We start from the raw sequence: 18,112 nt of genomic DNA on the forward strand, positions 1-18,112 counted from the left end.
AAGAATGGCTTTCAGAATAAGCACCTCCAAACTTGAAAGCCGTTCTTAATATGGGGCGGTTGAGGGTGTTTATACTTTCATGCTTCGGTCATAGTTTAAAATACCGATTTCTCCCTCGGATTTTGACAACAGGTGCCCCCCCCCCAAATGGTGTCTCCATTTTCGGTGGTAAACTGTAGTAGTGCCTTAAAAATTTATGTTTTCTAAATAATAACAAAAATAAAATAATTACTTATTACTGATTTAAAGACTATGAGTGTCAAATTAAGTCGCAGTGTGTGCCTTGTCCAGTGCTGAACGTTATGGTGTCTGGTATTGCTAATTTCATGAAAAGAGATTTAGGTTTTGGTTGATATTTTATTAGTATCTTTTATTGCTTTCTGTTTTTGGAGGTAAAATATTTAACAATTTATTTTGGAAATTTGATTTATATTTGGTTCCAGGTATATCGCTTTTTCTAAAGGTCCACTGTGTTTATCGATCTGGTGGTGTGGTGAGGTTGCTTTCTACTATTTTTACATAGATTTTATTTTCCATGTATCCCTTGACCATATTTCTGGCCTCTGGGTGATATATATTTCTTTTGTATTTTATTCCTAAGATTTCATCTTCTTTTTCTCGGTGTATATTTTAGAGTGATCAGGATGATCCCCATAGCAATTTGTACATTTGATTTTATTGCATTCCTGTTCATTGTGGTTGAATTCTTTTGATCCACATTTGGTGCATGTGGAGTGACCTCTGCAGATGTGATGGCCATATTTTAACTTTTGAAACATCTCAGAGGTATGTATATTTCTACAAGTTCTATTATATGGATATATCTAATTTTGATTTTTTATGGGATTTGGAGTATATGAAAATGTATGTGTTTGTGGGTATTTTTTTTATTATTTTTCATTACAAAAATTATTTTTTGATTGATAACTCCTTGACTGTTCAGTTCATTTTGTTTTCTTCAAGGTTGACACTAGTTTTTTATGTGGACTGGCTTGAATTGAATAATTGAAGTTATGGAAAGATTTTATTGTTTTTTAATTTTTTGTTTCAATTTCTATTAGTTGTTTTTTTTTTTTTTTTATTGCCTTCGGTTTGTTTGTTTTTTCGATAAGAAAGTAGAACAGTTTCAACAAAGGAGTTCCTTCCAGTGATTCTGTGACATAGAATCTGGGGAATTTTGTGCTTTCTGAGTCGGACAGAGTGTGTTTGTGTTTTATGTTCTGTTTTAACATGCACTTGTTTTTTGCTTTTGTTTTTCACTGCTTGTGCTGCTAACCCACTTTGGAGCCTTATTTATTGAGATTATCAAGAGGGAAAACCAATCGCCTTGATAGGTCATGGCTACACAGAGTAATATACTCAATCAATAATAATATAAATAATATAAATAGTTGGGTTTGCAGCCATGTCTGCATTTGTGCTCTTCGTTTAATTATTGCTCCTCACCCCGTGCAGTCTATCATGTACTGATAGTTAAAGTATCATGTAATTTCTCTGTATAATATTTTGACCTCCTGTCTAGCCTAGTTAAGAGCCAAAGTGGTGTGTTGTCAAGTGGAGGTGCTTAACCTTGACCTCCAAATCCCTCAACCACCAGGATTCTGTCCTAAGGCATCATGGATTGCCACCAATGACCAACAAGTGGACTTTTACCCTCTGCAGGGAGCTGTCAGCATGTTCTAATGCCCCACCAACAGGGCTGCCGTTAGTTATAAAAATTATTTCATACTCGGACTAAATGGAAAAAAAACATTTTAAAATAAGCCAATAACATAATTTTAGTTGATTTAAGATAATTTTGATATGTTGAATCCCCCCCCCCCAAGAAACACTGATTTTGCACAATCAAAGATCAACTTTTTGAAATAAACCAATTGTTATATTGGGACAATATTTTTTGCACATACAGCTATTTTCAATTTATATTGAAGTAATTTTTTTTTAACACTATATATGTAGCATTACAAGCATATGCTTTATTTTCGTGGACATCGGCAATATTACATACCTAATGTGCTGCAACATTTTCGGGTCAATTTTTAAAAGAATTACATTGAGGGAAAGCGAATAGAATAAACATTCCAATGATGTTAATTTATTTTGCTTTTATGCATTCAATGTTTTTATGCTCAAAGTTAAAAATGAAAAAACAGTAAAAAATGATGACAGCAAAAAGGGAAACTGTTTTTTCTAATATTTACATTTCATATGTTACGTTTGGATATATATGCGCAGGGTTAAATTTGATTGGATATGTCTGGAATTATACAGGCTATATAAACAAGGAAGTCCATCTTTACTGGTTTTGATTTTTATTTTTACGACCACAGGAAGCAAAGTTATGACCGAGCAAAGTTGAGGAAGAATATTTCAAAATTGATAAGATAAATTGATATATATCATCCATTTTCATATAGATAATAGTTTCAGAATTATTTTCATTTATAATATGTAAATATTTGATAATTAATAATTGACTGGAAATTTCTTTATAAAAATTTTTATATAGAAATTACAGAATATAGAATTTAACAAGAAAATGACTCGCTATGCACTAATGCGATGACTACAGTCAGCGCATTGACGAGTTTCATTTTGTATTCGCTTAAAAATAGAAAACTTTTTTCTGCTTTCAAAACAAAAGCAGAAAAAAGTTTCATTTTTTATTCTGAGTTTGTCAATTTAAAAAATCATTTTCAAGTTTTTCAAATTTGATTGCCAAACAATACTATTTTATTATTTTTAACGCTTTTAGTACACAATAAGTCTCCTGTGCGTCATGAGTAAGTTGCTGGAATCAACCATCTCAGCAAAAATAACCTTAGTGACACGCAATATGGTTTCCATTCTGCTAGATCTACAGCAGATGTGCTTACAGTTATATCTCATAGGATTAGCGAATTTCTCAACAGAGGCTACCTTTCTAGGGCTCTTGACATATCAAAGGCCTTTGATAGAGTATGGCATAAAGGTTTACTCCACAAGATCTCCAGCTATCGTATAGTTGGAAATGTCTTCTCAATTATTAAATCATTTCTCTCTGATAGGTTCATAAGAGTAGTGGTTGATGGGCAGAAATCAGAAGCTCACAGTATTAATGCTGGAGTCCCTCAGGGGTCCATCCTGGGTCCAACTCTCTTCCTAATCTACATTAATGATCTTCCAAATCACATCCTTACATCATTCATAGACATTTATGCTGATGACACTTCTATCTATGGTAGCACATCTAAGACCGTAAACGACCAAGTTCTCTCCAATTCTCTCTCCTCTGATCTTGAGCAAGTGGTACAATGGGGAAAGAGCTGGCTTGTTACTTTTAATGCATCTAAAATCAAGCTTTTATCTTTACATCATCAATGCTCTGATCCCCATCTGGCATCAATTGAAATGAATGGCTCTCATCTTGGGGAGGCTTCATGTTTTGACAAGCTTCTAGGCTTGACCTTTACTCCTGATCTTAAATGGAACACATACATTAAATCTGTTGCCAAGGTCGCTGGAAAAATGGTGGGATCCTTCAATTGATCCAGTAGATATCTCACTGCTGATGCAATTCTCTATCTATATAAGAGCCAGGTATGTCCAGGAATGGAGTATTGTTGCCACATCTGGGCAGAAGCTGCTAAAAAGGACTTATCCTGCCTTGATAGAGTTTAAAATAGACTTCGTAGCCTCGTAGATGTCCTTTTCTCTTCCCTGCAACCTCTTTCTCACTGAAGAGATGTTGCAAGTTTGTCTCTGCTTTATCGTTATTTCATGGCAAATGCTCGACTGAGCTCCAATCTATGGTCCCCTCTCACCAGACTTTCACAAGAAACACCCATCTAGCAGAAAACATTATCAATAATTTCCCCACTCTTTATCTGTGCCTAAATCTAAACGTAGATTCCATGAACAAAGCTTCTTTCTTAGAACTGCACGCCTGTGGAATTGTCTCCTGTTTTCCTGCTTTCCATCCGACTACAATATGGTTGTCTTCAAGTCTAACGTAAACAAGTTTTTGATGAACTGTTCCATATAAGTTAACAAATTTACCAAATTTCCATTATTAACGATTACTATATTGTCCAATTATTACTGTACACTCTTTAACCCTTATCTTCCAGTAACCGCTTGGCCTTGATAAATGGTGATGCCTATGTATAAACAAATGTACTAAAAACATTAAAAAACAACAAAATGTACTAAGTATATGCATTTCTGTTTTCATTGTATCTATTAATTCTTATTTGTACTTAAGGTAGAATTGTATTTTTTTAGTGGTAAAAAAAAAAAAAAAAAATAAATAAATAAATAAATAAATAAATAAAAGGTACTTGTGCACTTATGCTACCATGCTGAAATCATGTTATTATTTAGAAACCCATTCTTAACATGGGGAGGGAAGGTTGTTTTGTTAATTATTCTCTACTTTCACCTAACAATTAAACAAAAAAAGATTGAATTTAACTTGAAAATACTATTTGAAAAATTAGCACGGTAACATAAGTGCATAAACACCGAAATAAATATTAGCAAAGGCAAGATAAATTACTCGTCTACCTAGTTGGATAAGTTTTTAGTGTATTTATTTAATGTAAAATGTTTGTTTATTATACAAGCGCAAGAAAATTAACCACGTGGTATCTCATGTCTTTGACATCTTGACAATGACTTAAAATTATACAAAATACTGTTAGAAACCCAACCAATAAATGTCCTCATGACATTTATTGGGTGGGTTTCTAATAGTATTTTGTATAAGTTTTTTTTTTATTTTCAACTCATTGTCAAGACCATTTTTTCGAATCTGTAGGTAGGTAAGTTTTTGTTTAACGGCACATCAACCCTATAGGTCATTTCATGCCATAAAAGGTGAAGAGAATATTCTTCATTTGAGACTTTGGCCAGTGGTTTGCTTTATTTTCAAATAAGTTCCAAAAGTTTAATTTTTCTCAGGAAATCTAATATTTTGTAAGGTGTTTCTTTTTCAAATATTGTTTTAAGGTTTTGTTCCTTGAAATATTTCGTACGAATATTTTCATATTTTTTACATTTCATTAATATGTGTTTAATGGTTAGTGGTTGTTGGCAGATTCTGCATTGAGGGATACCTTCTGCTTTCAGAAGGTATTCATGTGTTAGTCTTGAATGACCAATTCGGATTCTGGTGAATATAGTGTCTACTTTTCGTATTGGTATTATGGTTCTCTCTTGCCCAACATTTGGGTGTATTTCTTTAAGTTTGTTGTTTAGTTGTTCGTCCCATAGTTTTTGCCATTTTGTTTTTATGTAGTAGTTTATTTTATTTTTCCTATCCGTGTATGGGATTTTTCTGTTTGAAGGCATCAGCTTTGTTGCTTCTTTAGCTAGTTTGTCAGCTTCTGTATTTCCTCTTATGCCGACATGACTCGGTATCCATGCTAGTACTATTGTTTTATTATTCTTTATTTGGTGTTGGTATGTTTCTATAATTTCCAGGATGTACGGGTGGTTTACTTTCCCTCCTTTCAATGCAATTAAGCTGGACATGGAGTCACTGAAGATAAGGAATTTGTTTTCACTAGACTCCTGGACCAGTTCAAGAGCCATCTTAATAGCCTGTAACTCTGCGGTGTATATAGAGGCACCATCTGGTAATCGGATTTGCTTGTGTGCATTATGCATTTTTGCTGCTGCTCCTACTTTTCCAGTTATTTTTGAGCCATCTGTATAGATGGTTTTGTATGTGGAGTATTCATCCCTGAGTTCTAGGAATTTGTTTTGATAGGTTTGATTGCTAGTCTGTTTTTTGGCCATTTTGATAGTCATGTCAATGTATGGTTCTGTGATTGTCCATGGTGGAGTATTATGAATTGTGTAAGTTTGTATGTTTTTTGGTTCTTCGTATCCTTCTATAATAGCCTTTTTAAGGCGATATCTCAAAGGTTGAGCAGCTGTAGTTCTGCTGGTATAGAAATTTTCATACATTGACGTATATACTTTTTCGTGAGCAGGATTTTCTGGTAAACTTTTAAGTTTCAATGTATATTGGAGTGAGAGTTTTTCCCATCTCAGGTGAAGGGGGAGTTCATTAGCTTCTGTGTGTAGGCTTAGAATAGGTGATGTTTGGAAGGCTCCTAGGCAGAGTCTGAGTGCTTGATTTTGTATTGGTTTCAATTTTTCTAGGTATGATTTCCTTGTTGAACTGTATATAATACAACCATAGTCCAGCTTTGGTCTTATGATTGCTCTATACAATAGGAGCATGGTTTTACTGTCTGCTCCCCAGTTTGTGTGGGATATTATTTTTAATATGTTTAATGCTTTCTGGCATTTTTTTTTTAGTGCATCTATATGTGGCTTGAAATTGAGTTTATTGTCCAGGATCATTCCCAGGTATTTGGTTTGCTGTGCCACTGGTATTGTGTTGTTATTTATTTTCAGTTGTGGGTCATGGTGATATCCTCTCTTTTTGCAAAAGTGTATGCATACTGTTTTAGTTTTGGAGAGGATAAAACCATTTTCATTTGTCCATTTTTCAATTTTATCAAGGCACTCCTGCAATTTCCTTTCTATTGTTTGCATGTTAGGGGATGAGTAGCTGATTGTAAAATCGTCTACAAAGAGGGCTTTGTCAATGTCTGTAGTCACTGCTTTGCTGATGTTGTTGATTTTTAGGAGGAAGAGTGTAACTGATATTATGCTTCCCTGGGGCACTCCCATCTCCTGTCCGTATACCTCAGACATCTCTCCCCCGAGGCGTACCCTAAATGAGCGACCCCTGAGAAAGTTTTGTATGAATATTGGCATCCTTCCTCTGATTCCAAGGTTATGTATGTCCCTCATAATGCCGTATTTCCATGTAGTGTCGTATGCTTTTTCTAAATCAAAGAATACTGACACCACATGGTGGTTTCTAATAAGACCGTCTTTAATGTACGATTCCATTTTGACCAATTGGTCCATTGTGTTCCTTTCTTTTCTGAAACCACATTGATATTTGTCAAATATTTTATTTTTTTCTAATATCCATACGAGTCGATCGTTTATCATTCTCTCCATGGTTTTACAGATACAGCTGGTTAGAGAGATAGGGCGGTAGTTTGTTGGATTTGTGGGATCTTTATCAGGTTTTGGGATTTGTATGATCGTGGACTCTCGCCAAGCATTAGGAAAGTAGCCTAAGAGCCAGATATTATTTAGTATATTCAGGAAAGTGTTTAATGAGGTTTCTGGTAGTTGTTTCAGAAATTGGTAGTGTATCTCGTCCGGTCCAGTAGCAGTATCTTTGCTTCTATCCAGAGCATTTTTAAGTTCAGATATTGTGAACGGTAAATTGTATTTTTCTGTATTGTTTGAGCTGAAGTTCAGCTTTCTTTCTTCTGCTTCTTTTTTGTAGTTTTGGAATGTTAAGCTGTGGTGTTTGGGAGAGGAGTTTTTATTTAGTTGTTCAGCAAGTAGATTTGCCATATCCTTTTTTTCAGTGCATTTTCCACCATCCGGGTTTTTTAGGTGTATAATGGGGTGTTGGGTTTGCTTCCCATTTATCTTCCTCACCATGTCCCATACTTTCTTGCTAGGTGTTTTATTATTTAATTTAGATACATAATCTTGCCATGTTTCTCGTTTAGCTTTTTTGGTTATTTGTCATGCTTTTGCACAGCTTGGCGGTAGAGCTCTAAGTTTATTGAGGTTGGGTTTAATCTGAATTTTTTAGGGCTTTTTTCCTTTTCTTAATTGCTTCTTTACACCCTTTTGTGAACCATGGTTTGTGCTTGCTATTTTTCTTTGAAGTTTTAGGGATTGTTTCTTCCACTATTTTTATTAATCTTTGTGTAAATGTTGCTATTGGGTCAGGTTCCTGGAGTATTTCGTTATTTATTTGTGTTTGGCAGAGATTTCATATTGGATGGGAAATAAGACTAGAAACCCAAATACAGAAACATAAAAAAGGAACCAAAATGATCAACAGGAAGAAAGCAATGTGGAAAAAAAGGAATATTGGAAATTTAACTGGCAGGGAGAGGCTAAACAAGAAACATGAAGAACTGGACCAAAAAATAATAGCAAAAGAAGCGAGATTGAGACGATATAGATATAAAGCTGAACAATGCAAACAAAACAGAACATTTGAAACCAACAAACGCCAATTTTACCAAAATGTGAACGGAGGAAAAACAAAAACAGAACAACCAAATCCGACAGAAACAAAACTATACTGGAGTAAAATATGGGTAGAGCGACAAGATCACAATAGAAATGCCGAATGGCTGAAAGACATGAAGAGTTACAACAAATCGAAGAAGGAACAGTGAATGAAATCAGCAAGGAAATCCTAAAGAAAACAATAGGAAAAATGGCAAACTGGAGAGCATCAGGGCATGACGAGATACATGCATACTGGTTCAAAAAATTCACAACCTTACACAAAAGGCTAGCCCCAAACCTGAAAAGATGTATACAGGAAGCAAATGTGCCAGACTGGATGACCAAAAAGGTAGAACCACACTGCTACAGAAGGACACGGAGAAAGGAACCGTCCCCAGCAATTATAGGCCAATCATGTGCCTACGAACCATGTGGAAGATACTGACAGCACAACTGAGGGAACAAATCTACCACCCACTGAATAACCGTGGACTCATCCCCGAGGAACAGAAAGGATGCCAAAAAGGGAAAAGAGGAACACATGATCTGTTATATGTTGATCAAAAGATCCTAAAGGAGGTAAAAAGGAAGAGGAAAAATTTAGCCATGGCATGGATCGACTACAAAAAAGCGTACGACAGGATCCCCCAAGCATGGATAATAGAATGCCTAAAAATGTATAAAATACCAAGCGGGATCACCAATGTAATAGAAAATGCAATGAAAACATGGAGACTGGAATTGACAGCAGATGGACAACACATAACAGAAATTAACATACAAAGAGGCATCTTCCAAGGAGACTCATTATCACCATCATTGTTCATCATAGCCATGATGCCCTTGAATAGTATTCTGAGAAAGTGTCAAGCCAGATACAAGTTCCCCAATACAGAGGAAAAAATGAACCACCTGAAGTACATGGACGATCTGAAACTTTTTGCAAGGACCGAAAAGGAGCTAGAGAAACTAATTAACACTACCAGGATCTTCAGCCAAGATATCTAAATGGAATTTGGAATGGAAAAGTGCGCACTACTAGTTATAAAAAAGGGAAAACTGGAAACGACAGAAGGCATGAAACTACCCAACTAAAACAGAAATGAGGGCACTAGGGGAACAAGACAACTATAAATACTTGGGAATTCTGGAAGCGGACACCATCAGAACAACAGAAATGAAAGAGAAAATTGGAAAGGAATACCTTAGGAGAACAAGAAAACTCCTGGAAACTAAATTATATAGCAGAAACCTAATAAAAGGTATAAATACATGGGCAGCGTCACTAGTGAGATACTCTGGACCGTTTATAGGATGGACAAAAGAAGAACTGAGACAGCTTGACCAGAAAACCAGGAAACTCATGACCATGCATAATGCACTACATCCAAAGGATGATGTTGACAGACTCTACGTGAAAAGGAAAGACGGCGGGAGAGGACTGATCTGTATAGAAGACTGTGTGAAGGACACAAAAAAAAAAAACTAGAAAAATACATAATGCAAAACACTGAAAGGATAATTATGGCAGCGAGAGATACGGAGAAAACCGACAAAACAGAAAACAGAGAGACATGACAAAACGAGAAAAGAGAAATGGGAAGAGAAACAACTCCACCGAAGATTCATAAGAATGACAAAAGATGAGAATAACGAAAACACCTGGACATGGATGCGAAAAGGACATATAAATCGAGAAACTGAATCCCTAATAACCGCAGCACAAGATAACTCGATAAGAACCAACCATATCAAAGCAAGGATCGATAAAACACAAGAAAATAGCAAATGCAGACTCTATGGACAAAGAGACGAAACGATAAACCATATAGTAAGTGAATGCAGCAAATTGGCCCAAAAGGAATACAAAAACAGGCATGACCAAGTGGGGAGGGCAGTGCACTGGGAATTGTGCAAACGGCTGCATTTTGAGCGTACAGACAAATGGTACAAGCATAAACTTGCAACAGCACTCGAAAACGAGAACCACAAAATCCTATGGGACATGGACATACAGACGGACAAACCCATCCAAGCAAGAAGACCAGATGTCGTAATAATTAACAAGAAAGAAAAATCCTGCTAAATCGTAGACTTTGCAGTCCCAGCTGACCACAGGGTGAGTATGAAAGAAAAAGATAAACTAAGCAAATACACAGAACTAGCCAGAGAGTTAAAAGGGATTTGGATGAAGAAGAAAATCAAACTAGTACCGATAATAGTAGGAGCACTAGGATAATCCCAAAAAACCTGGAAAAAAGAATGGCAGAAATTGGAATCAGAGGAATAGCTACAAAAATACAATGCCTAATGATAAGGAAAACAGCTGAAATATTAAGGAAAACCCTTGAATGCGGAGAATAACACAAGACAATATAACGAACAAGTGTTACAGGGAATGAAGAACACCGAAGCTGCAGATCTACATGTTCTACACCCACCCCTCATCATGCATCTCTCCATTATTTCACCACCGCCCCTCCCCAAAAAAAAGTGATAACAAACAGCTGAGAAGGGTCAAGGAGGATGGAAAGACTGAGGAGGAAGCACTGGCCAGACCTCCGCTGGACAAGTGCGAAGAGAACTGGGATCTTGGGGAGGCTTAGTGCCACTCAAATTCCAGTATAAACCAATGGCCACTGCCAGCGAGAAATCAATGGAAAGAGGCTGTTGTGATGATGCAAATTTATTTGCAAATGCTATCGAAGATGGGGGAGAGAGCTGGACGTCTGAGGAGACTTGTTGTCACTCAGCTTCCTGAGAACACCACAGGTCTCCAATCAGATCGTTTGCTGACTCGTATGAAAGCTCCAGGTGAGCCAATAATAATAATAATAATTAGGCAGTTTGATAAAGAATTTCATTGTGATGCGTTTTGTAAATTTTTCCCTTGTTTTCATCTTAACATTTTTCTTTAAAATAACTACCACTTAAGGTTTTCGGGTATGCTGAAAACGTATATCGCATTTAAATTTTCTGCACATAAGTAGCTTTCCGGATATCAAGCAATGTCATTTCTTATGTTATTGCTGGTAACCATCTTGGTATGCGTGTTTTTGTATAGTTTCTCATAGTTGCACGCTCCAAGATGGCCACCAGTGATAACATAAGAAATGACATTGCTTAATATCTGGAAAACTACTTATTTTCAGAAAATTTAAATGCAATGTGAAAAAGTCACAAGTTTTGTAAAATATATTTGTGATGAATTCAAACAAGTAAAATATTTGTTTATTTTCCTAATATTACATTGTATTTGGCTTTCAAGCGCACTTGATGCGTATTTTATTCAAATTAAAACAACATTTCTATATGAACTCTTATTCTTTGACGTTAAATAATTTTGCTCACAATTTCAGCTTGTCAAAATCCGTTGTCAACTGTTGGCATTCAGATTGAAGGAAACATATCTTCTCATAGTGGCTACCATAACAGACATCAAGCATACCTCCAATTTTTCTTTGCTGTACTCTACAGATATTATTCAGCTCTGTACAAGCCTGAAGTGTCACAGAACAAACTCAAAGATTGTAGACTGTTCATTGACAACAGTAAGTGATCACCAAAATGTGTTGCTCTGCTGCACAATGGCAATAAATTTGCCTCTGTATGCATCGCTGACTTAACTACACTGAAGGAAAAGTAAGAAACAGTGAAATATGTGCTTGATAAAATTTGTTCTGATCAATGTGAATGGTTTATTGGTGTTGATTAGAAGTTATCATATTTTGTTAATTATTTATTTTTATGTTGGCATGTGATGGAGGACTTCTAGGAATTGATTTCCAAGCAAATCTACCTCTGGCCAGGTCTTTATTTATATCTCTTACTCTTAAGTCCATCCTTATCAGTTCATCTGATATTGTCCTTGACTTTTTTCTGTAGGCTGACCCTATTACCTCAATTGTTCTACATCTACTAACCCAGCAACTCTTATCCATTCTTTTAATGTGATTCCTATTGTGTACATATTTCAATGTTCAGATTTTATCTTTCTCCCAGCTCATAATCTTTAAACCCTTACAACTCCCATCTTATAATTCTCATATCATTTCTTTCCAAGTGCATATCCCTCAACCCTCATTGACGAGTTTCACTTCTATAAACATCTAACCAATTCTTCCCGATTCAATACTGATAACACTCTACCGATTAGTAAAGGCAGAAGTTCCCTGAACTTACTCTATCTGCTCTAAATTCTTGAAGCCAATTAGCACCTGCACCACCTGTGCTCCAATGGTATAAACAAGTAACAAAATTTGTGAACAACTTCAATAATTTTGTCATCCACATATTTTCCTCACATTTGCATTCTCCTCCATATTTATTGCCTTCAAATTTCTGCACACAACCTGTTTATCCTCTCTCAACCTGTAATTCCACTGCATTTCTTGTGTACTCCATGTCTACATGTACTACAGAAAACTGAGTTGAACATAATTTTTTTACCATAAACTGAGCATGGGAAATGTCCCCTTTCCAAGCAATTTCCAACACTACAACCACTGATCAATACCTTTGTCTTGGTGACATTTACTCTCAGACCCTTACTTCTATAGCATTCCTCCAAGTTTTGAACTTAAAAAATCATCACAACACAACATCTCTGGACAATCCACATGGAACATTGTTGACAATGCTGCTAGTATACAAATGAAAAGCAACACATTCAGTACAGAAGATGAAGCTAGTAAATTTTGTTGTTAGGAGACCAGCATGGTAACATTAAGTAATTATGCTTTGTGTGCATATGAGATTCTTTTGTGGAATCAATATGTGAAAAGAATTTGCTTGAAAACAGAAACTGCCATAAATAATGAGACACCCTCTTTGTTGAATGAAATTATGAATGAATGTGTGAAAAAAAGTAAGAGAGAATCAGATTGCTTATAAAGAAAAAAACTTTTCCAAAACAAATAATTTTCATACCTTGTTGAAGTAAATAGAATCATATTTTTCAGAAAGGATTTTTAATTGATCTTCATCAAACTTTGCAGAGTCAATTAAACATTGTATAAGATCATCACTATGCTGCAGTTTGGCTTGATCTATCGTTCCGGTGCAACTCTAAAGAGAAATAAAGATTTCAATAAAATTTTTTTTTAAAAATCAGGCATGGATTTTCAATCAGCAACAAATCAATCAAATCCAATAGGTTTATCTAATGTTTATCTGCTTATATTTTGTTAACCAGAAAACAACTGAAGAAAGTCAGGATTTAAAAATAAAGTTGTAAAAATAAAAGAAAAAAAAATGAATACTCTGTTTATTCCTGAGTACTAAGATATTGAACATTCCAGGTTTGCAGCAGTCCATATACAGACAAACTTTAAAGACAATAAAAATATTTTTATTTTTGTAATATAGAATTCAGTTTATTTGTTGATTGGACAAAAGAGTGAATCTTCCACACATACACCTCCCAAATACCAGGTGAAGTGTTTCATCTAGATCTGCCTTAACTTACCTCAATCTTAATACATCTGTCAATGAGTCCCAACTCTTGGCATCTTTGATAAGGCAAGGTTATTCGTTCTGGCCGTTCAGAAAATTCTTTTAACCATATACAAAAGTGTTTGACAACTTCTTCATTATAGATAAACCCTGTTCTAAGAAAAAAAGAATATGAAACAAGAAATTAATGCATTCGGAATCAAAACAGGTTATAGCAACTAGGGCATTCTAAAAATAATGCCTCCATTTTTTATTCTGCCTTAATGAATAAGAGGAGATTGCAAATTGCATTGCTATAATGCACTCATTAACTTAAAACTTCATCTCTCTGTTACAGATATTGATAGTGTGAGATGCTAAGAAAACAAGTGGAAGATAATCAGACATGTTAAAGACTCCAACAGACACATCCACTAACCTGGAGTCTACATTCGTAACGCCCTCCCCATGACTAGGGAATTTAAACTAGAATCAGATGACCAGGTCTTCATGTGCTTAAAACTAACTTAATAACATAGTGTTAGCTACCTATATTTTCTTTATTGCTCTCCCTCGGCCCAGAACTGTACTCTAATCAATCATGTCTCTGACAGCATAGATGTAGCACTCTTCTTTGACACTAGCACCCAAATTTTGGTGACTTTAATGCCCACCACAATAATTGGCTTGACTTGTCTAACTACGCAGACACAGCTGGTAGCATCATCCATAACCTTTTTATATCCCACTTCTTGACACAGACAGTAACATTCCTGAACCGTCTCTCAGATCGTCAGGACCAGCAAGCCTCACTTCTGGATCTATTTCTGACAACGATTCCAAAAGATTGTGTAACAAATGCCTATTGCCCACTCGGAAATGCTGCTCATGCTGTGCTAATAATAGACATGACTAAACTCTTGACTCCAAGTGGAAGAGTCACTGTTTAAAATGATAAGGTACTACGATAAGGCTGATTGAGATACCATTAGAGATCACATAAGAGATGCCCCATGGGGAAACATCTTTTCTCTTCCTATGGAACAGTGCACAAATGAATGGTTCAAAGTAGCAATTAAAGCCATGTTTACATGTGGAATTTCTGCAACAAACCCCACTCTCCCCAATGGTTTACTTCTACTTGAGCAGCTACTATTGCTCAGAGGCAACATGCCTACCGCAGATTTATCTGGCATAAGTCCAGACAAAAGTTTATAGAAGCGAGAAGTAATTGTAAGAAAGAAGTAGCGACAGCTAAGAGAGAATACACTGAAACCACCAAAAAATGCATTGAAGTGCAAAAATTAGGAACTTGTGATTTCTGGAAAATTTACAACAGTGCAGTAAATAATCAGCAATCAACAATTCCCGCATTATCCAACAATCATGCACGGCAAGCGAGAAAGCACACATGCTTGTCTGTTAGTTTGTTTTAGACCCAGCAAACCATTCCCTCCCTGGTTTTCCTTTGTGGACAGACGCCACACTAGAAGATTTCAAAATCACCCCTTCTCAAGTACATGATATCATAAAAAACTTAAACAGCTCAAAGGCATGTGAATCTGATCTCATCCCGACAGTACAATTAAAAAAATGCTCTGCTGAGGTTTCTCCAGTTCTCCCCAAACTCTTCAACAAATGCCTTAATCATGCTTTCCTGGCTGCTGGAAAACTGCTTCTGTGATACCAGTTTACAAGAATTCTGGTGAAAGAACTGACCCATTAAACTGTCACCCTATTAGCCTCCTCGCTCTTTTTGCCAAAATATTTGAGTCCATAATTAATCAAACTCTAGTTCACCACCTTACAGTTGCTAAACTTCTGTCTGACCATCAATATGAATTTAGGCAAGCCTGTTCTACTGCAGATATTGTAACTGTAATCTTTGAGTGTATATACCATGCACTGGACAAAAATAGGGGAGGGGAGGGTAGTAGCTCTAGATATATCTGAGGCTTTTGACAGGATATGTCATGATGGTAATACGGTATCGCTGGACGAATACTTAACATAATCAAATCCTTCTTAAACAACAGAAGAATGCAGGTTGTCCTTAATGGTCATATGTCTAAACAATATGATATAAATGTGGGTATACTTCAGGGATTCATTCTTGGACCTTTATTATTCCTGATATTCATAACTGACCTCCATGATAAAATAGTTTCTGAGATGGGCGTATTTGCTGATGATACCATGCTCCATAACAGGTACAGGAGGAAAACGAATGGACACATATACAAGGCAATGGCAGAAACCCGAAAGGAAGACCTCCAGTCTGTAATGGAATGGGGTCAAAAATAGATGGACGTTCAATGTTGCGAAGACTAAGCTCGTTTCCTTTAATAATTTTTTAAATTTTTTTATTACATTTTCACCCCAAACAAGGCACGTTGCCACTTTGATGTAGGAGGCTACTATCAGGGACATAAGCTACAGGGGAACTATGTAGGGAGGTAGGCAGCAAGATGTCGGTTCATGTTACACTTGAACTTCTGCATGTCAGTACAATTGGGGAAGCAGGACCCGGAAGGGAATTCCAAAGTCTAGCAGTTCTGGGGAAGGAACTACTGGAGTAGAAGGCTCTCTTACATCTAGGGATCTCTACTGTGAAGGGGTGGAATTTAGCTGCTTGTCGGGTTTGTCGAGGATATTTACATTGAGGGGGTACAAATGCTTGCAGTTCGTCAGAGCAAGCACCGTTAAAGTACTTGTAGAACAGGCAGAGGCATGCAACATTTCGTCGATGGGACAGAGGCTGAAGTTTAGACGACAGTTCAGGATCTATCAGATTGGCGACTCTCTTTTGAACCTTGTCTAGGAGCGAGAGACTAGTAGCAGATGCACCAACCCAAATATGACAACAATACTCCATACATAAGCGAATGGTGGCCTTATAGAGGTACAGGATACTTTCGGGCGTTAGTAGCTTTCTAGCATGGTAGAGAGAACCTACCTTCTTCGCAGCGGTCCTGGCAATATTCTCAATGTAATTTTTCCAACTCTTGTTTCCTATGAACGTTAGGCCGAGGAGTTTCAAATAAAGAGTCATTGGCCATTGCTATTGCTGGTAGAGAAGGCTTCTTGTAATTATTGAAGGAAACAAGTTTAGTCTTAGCAGCATTGAAGGTGACCATCCATTGCACTACAGATCGGAGGTCATCCTCTAGTGTTTCTGCCATTTCTTTAGATATGAATTCATTTGTTTTCCTGTCGTGTCTGTTATAGAGCATGGTATCATAAGCATATATACCCATCTCACAGACAATTTTTTCAGGGAGGTCGTTTATGAATATTAGGAATAATAGAGGTCCAAGGATAGACTCTTGAGGCACTCCGGTATTTATATCATATTGTTTAGATGTACGACCGTTGAGGACAACCTCGATTTTTCTCTTATCTAAGAAGGATTTAATTATGTTAAGTATTCTTCCAGTGATACTGTATGATCTGATTTTCCTGAGAAAACCTTCATTCCATACCCTGTCAAAAGCCTTAGATATATCGAGCTACCACTCTACCCTCCCCCACTTGGTCCAGTGAATGGTATATACGTTCTGAAATTACAGTTAGGATGTGTTCGAACATGTTTTCCTCACATATACACACCCACATGCACGCACGTACATACGCACACACACGTACGCATATACACATCCTTATAAGCATATATACGTATGTGCGCACGCACCCGAGCTGTGACGTCACTTCCTTTTAAATGAAATCAAGACATGCGCAGTCAGAACACTAACTCTGGTATAAAAGTCAACAACAAACATTCAACTTCTTCTTTCTTCCCTTTTGCCTTGGTTTGTCAACCAGACAAGTTTGCGTCCACAGCTCTTGGCTTGAAGACTTTTCCACATGGACGACTGATATCATGCATGCGCGGCTTTGCTGAGGCCAACACACACACACACTCTCTTTCTCTCTTTCCCTTTCTACATGCAGGACTGCCATTTCTCGTTCCTCTACTTCATTCCTTTCTTTTACACGCGCGTAGTCGTCAATGACTGAATGAACACGTGTTCCACCTAAACCATTTATTTTCGACAGAAAATAAACATGTTTATTCTATTCAGCAATTGAGTTTTGTTTCCTTCCTTCAATTCGCTTCATTATTTTCTTTTGTAGCGAGTTAGGATTTTTATATCCTGGCCCGCAACAGATGTCTACTGTGGAACAGGCTTGCCTAAATCCATATTATTGGTCAGTCAGAAGTTTAACATCTGTAAGGTGATGGACTAGAGCTTGGTTAATTATGGTCTCAAATATCTTGACGAAAAATGGGAGGAGGGTAATGGGGCAAGAATTTACTGGGTCAGTTCTTTCACCAAAATTCTTGAAAACTGATACCACAGAAGCAGTTTTCCAGCAGGCAGGAAAGTAAGATTCATTAAGGCATTTGTTGTAACGTGCATCCAGGAGATAAGCGCCCGCGTGTTTGCGTGTTGTGTGGGTACGTGGGAAAAGACTTACCTCGAGACCAGCTCGGCGTGACCGACCGAAAATACAAAAGAAAGACCAAGATGGCGGCCGCCGTCTTTTGTAAAGTACGATGTCTCGC

The 18,112-nt window shown here is 36.7% G+C and overlaps 1 protein-coding gene across 1 annotated transcript in view; it reads right to left on the minus strand.

Moving 5' to 3' along the window:
- LOC145278212 (polyamine deacetylase HDAC10-like) overlaps positions 1–18,112 on the minus strand; it is a 222,075-nt gene that overhangs the window by 141,709 nt on the left and 62,254 nt on the right. The window contains exons 3-4 of the mRNA XM_080130499.1: positions 13,580–13,721; positions 13,042–13,179 (exon numbers count right to left, since the gene is read on the minus strand). Coding sequence (XP_079986625.1) covers positions 13,042–13,179; positions 13,580–13,721 — 280 coding nt within the window. The remainder of the gene's footprint in view (positions 1–13,041; positions 13,180–13,579; positions 13,722–18,112) is intronic.

This window comes from Euprymna scolopes, chromosome 6, assembly GCF_053919585.1.
Source record: "Euprymna scolopes isolate OS-2025 chromosome 6, ASM5391958v1, whole genome shotgun sequence".
NCBI lineage: Eukaryota > Metazoa > Mollusca > Cephalopoda > Sepiida > Sepiolidae > Euprymna > Euprymna scolopes.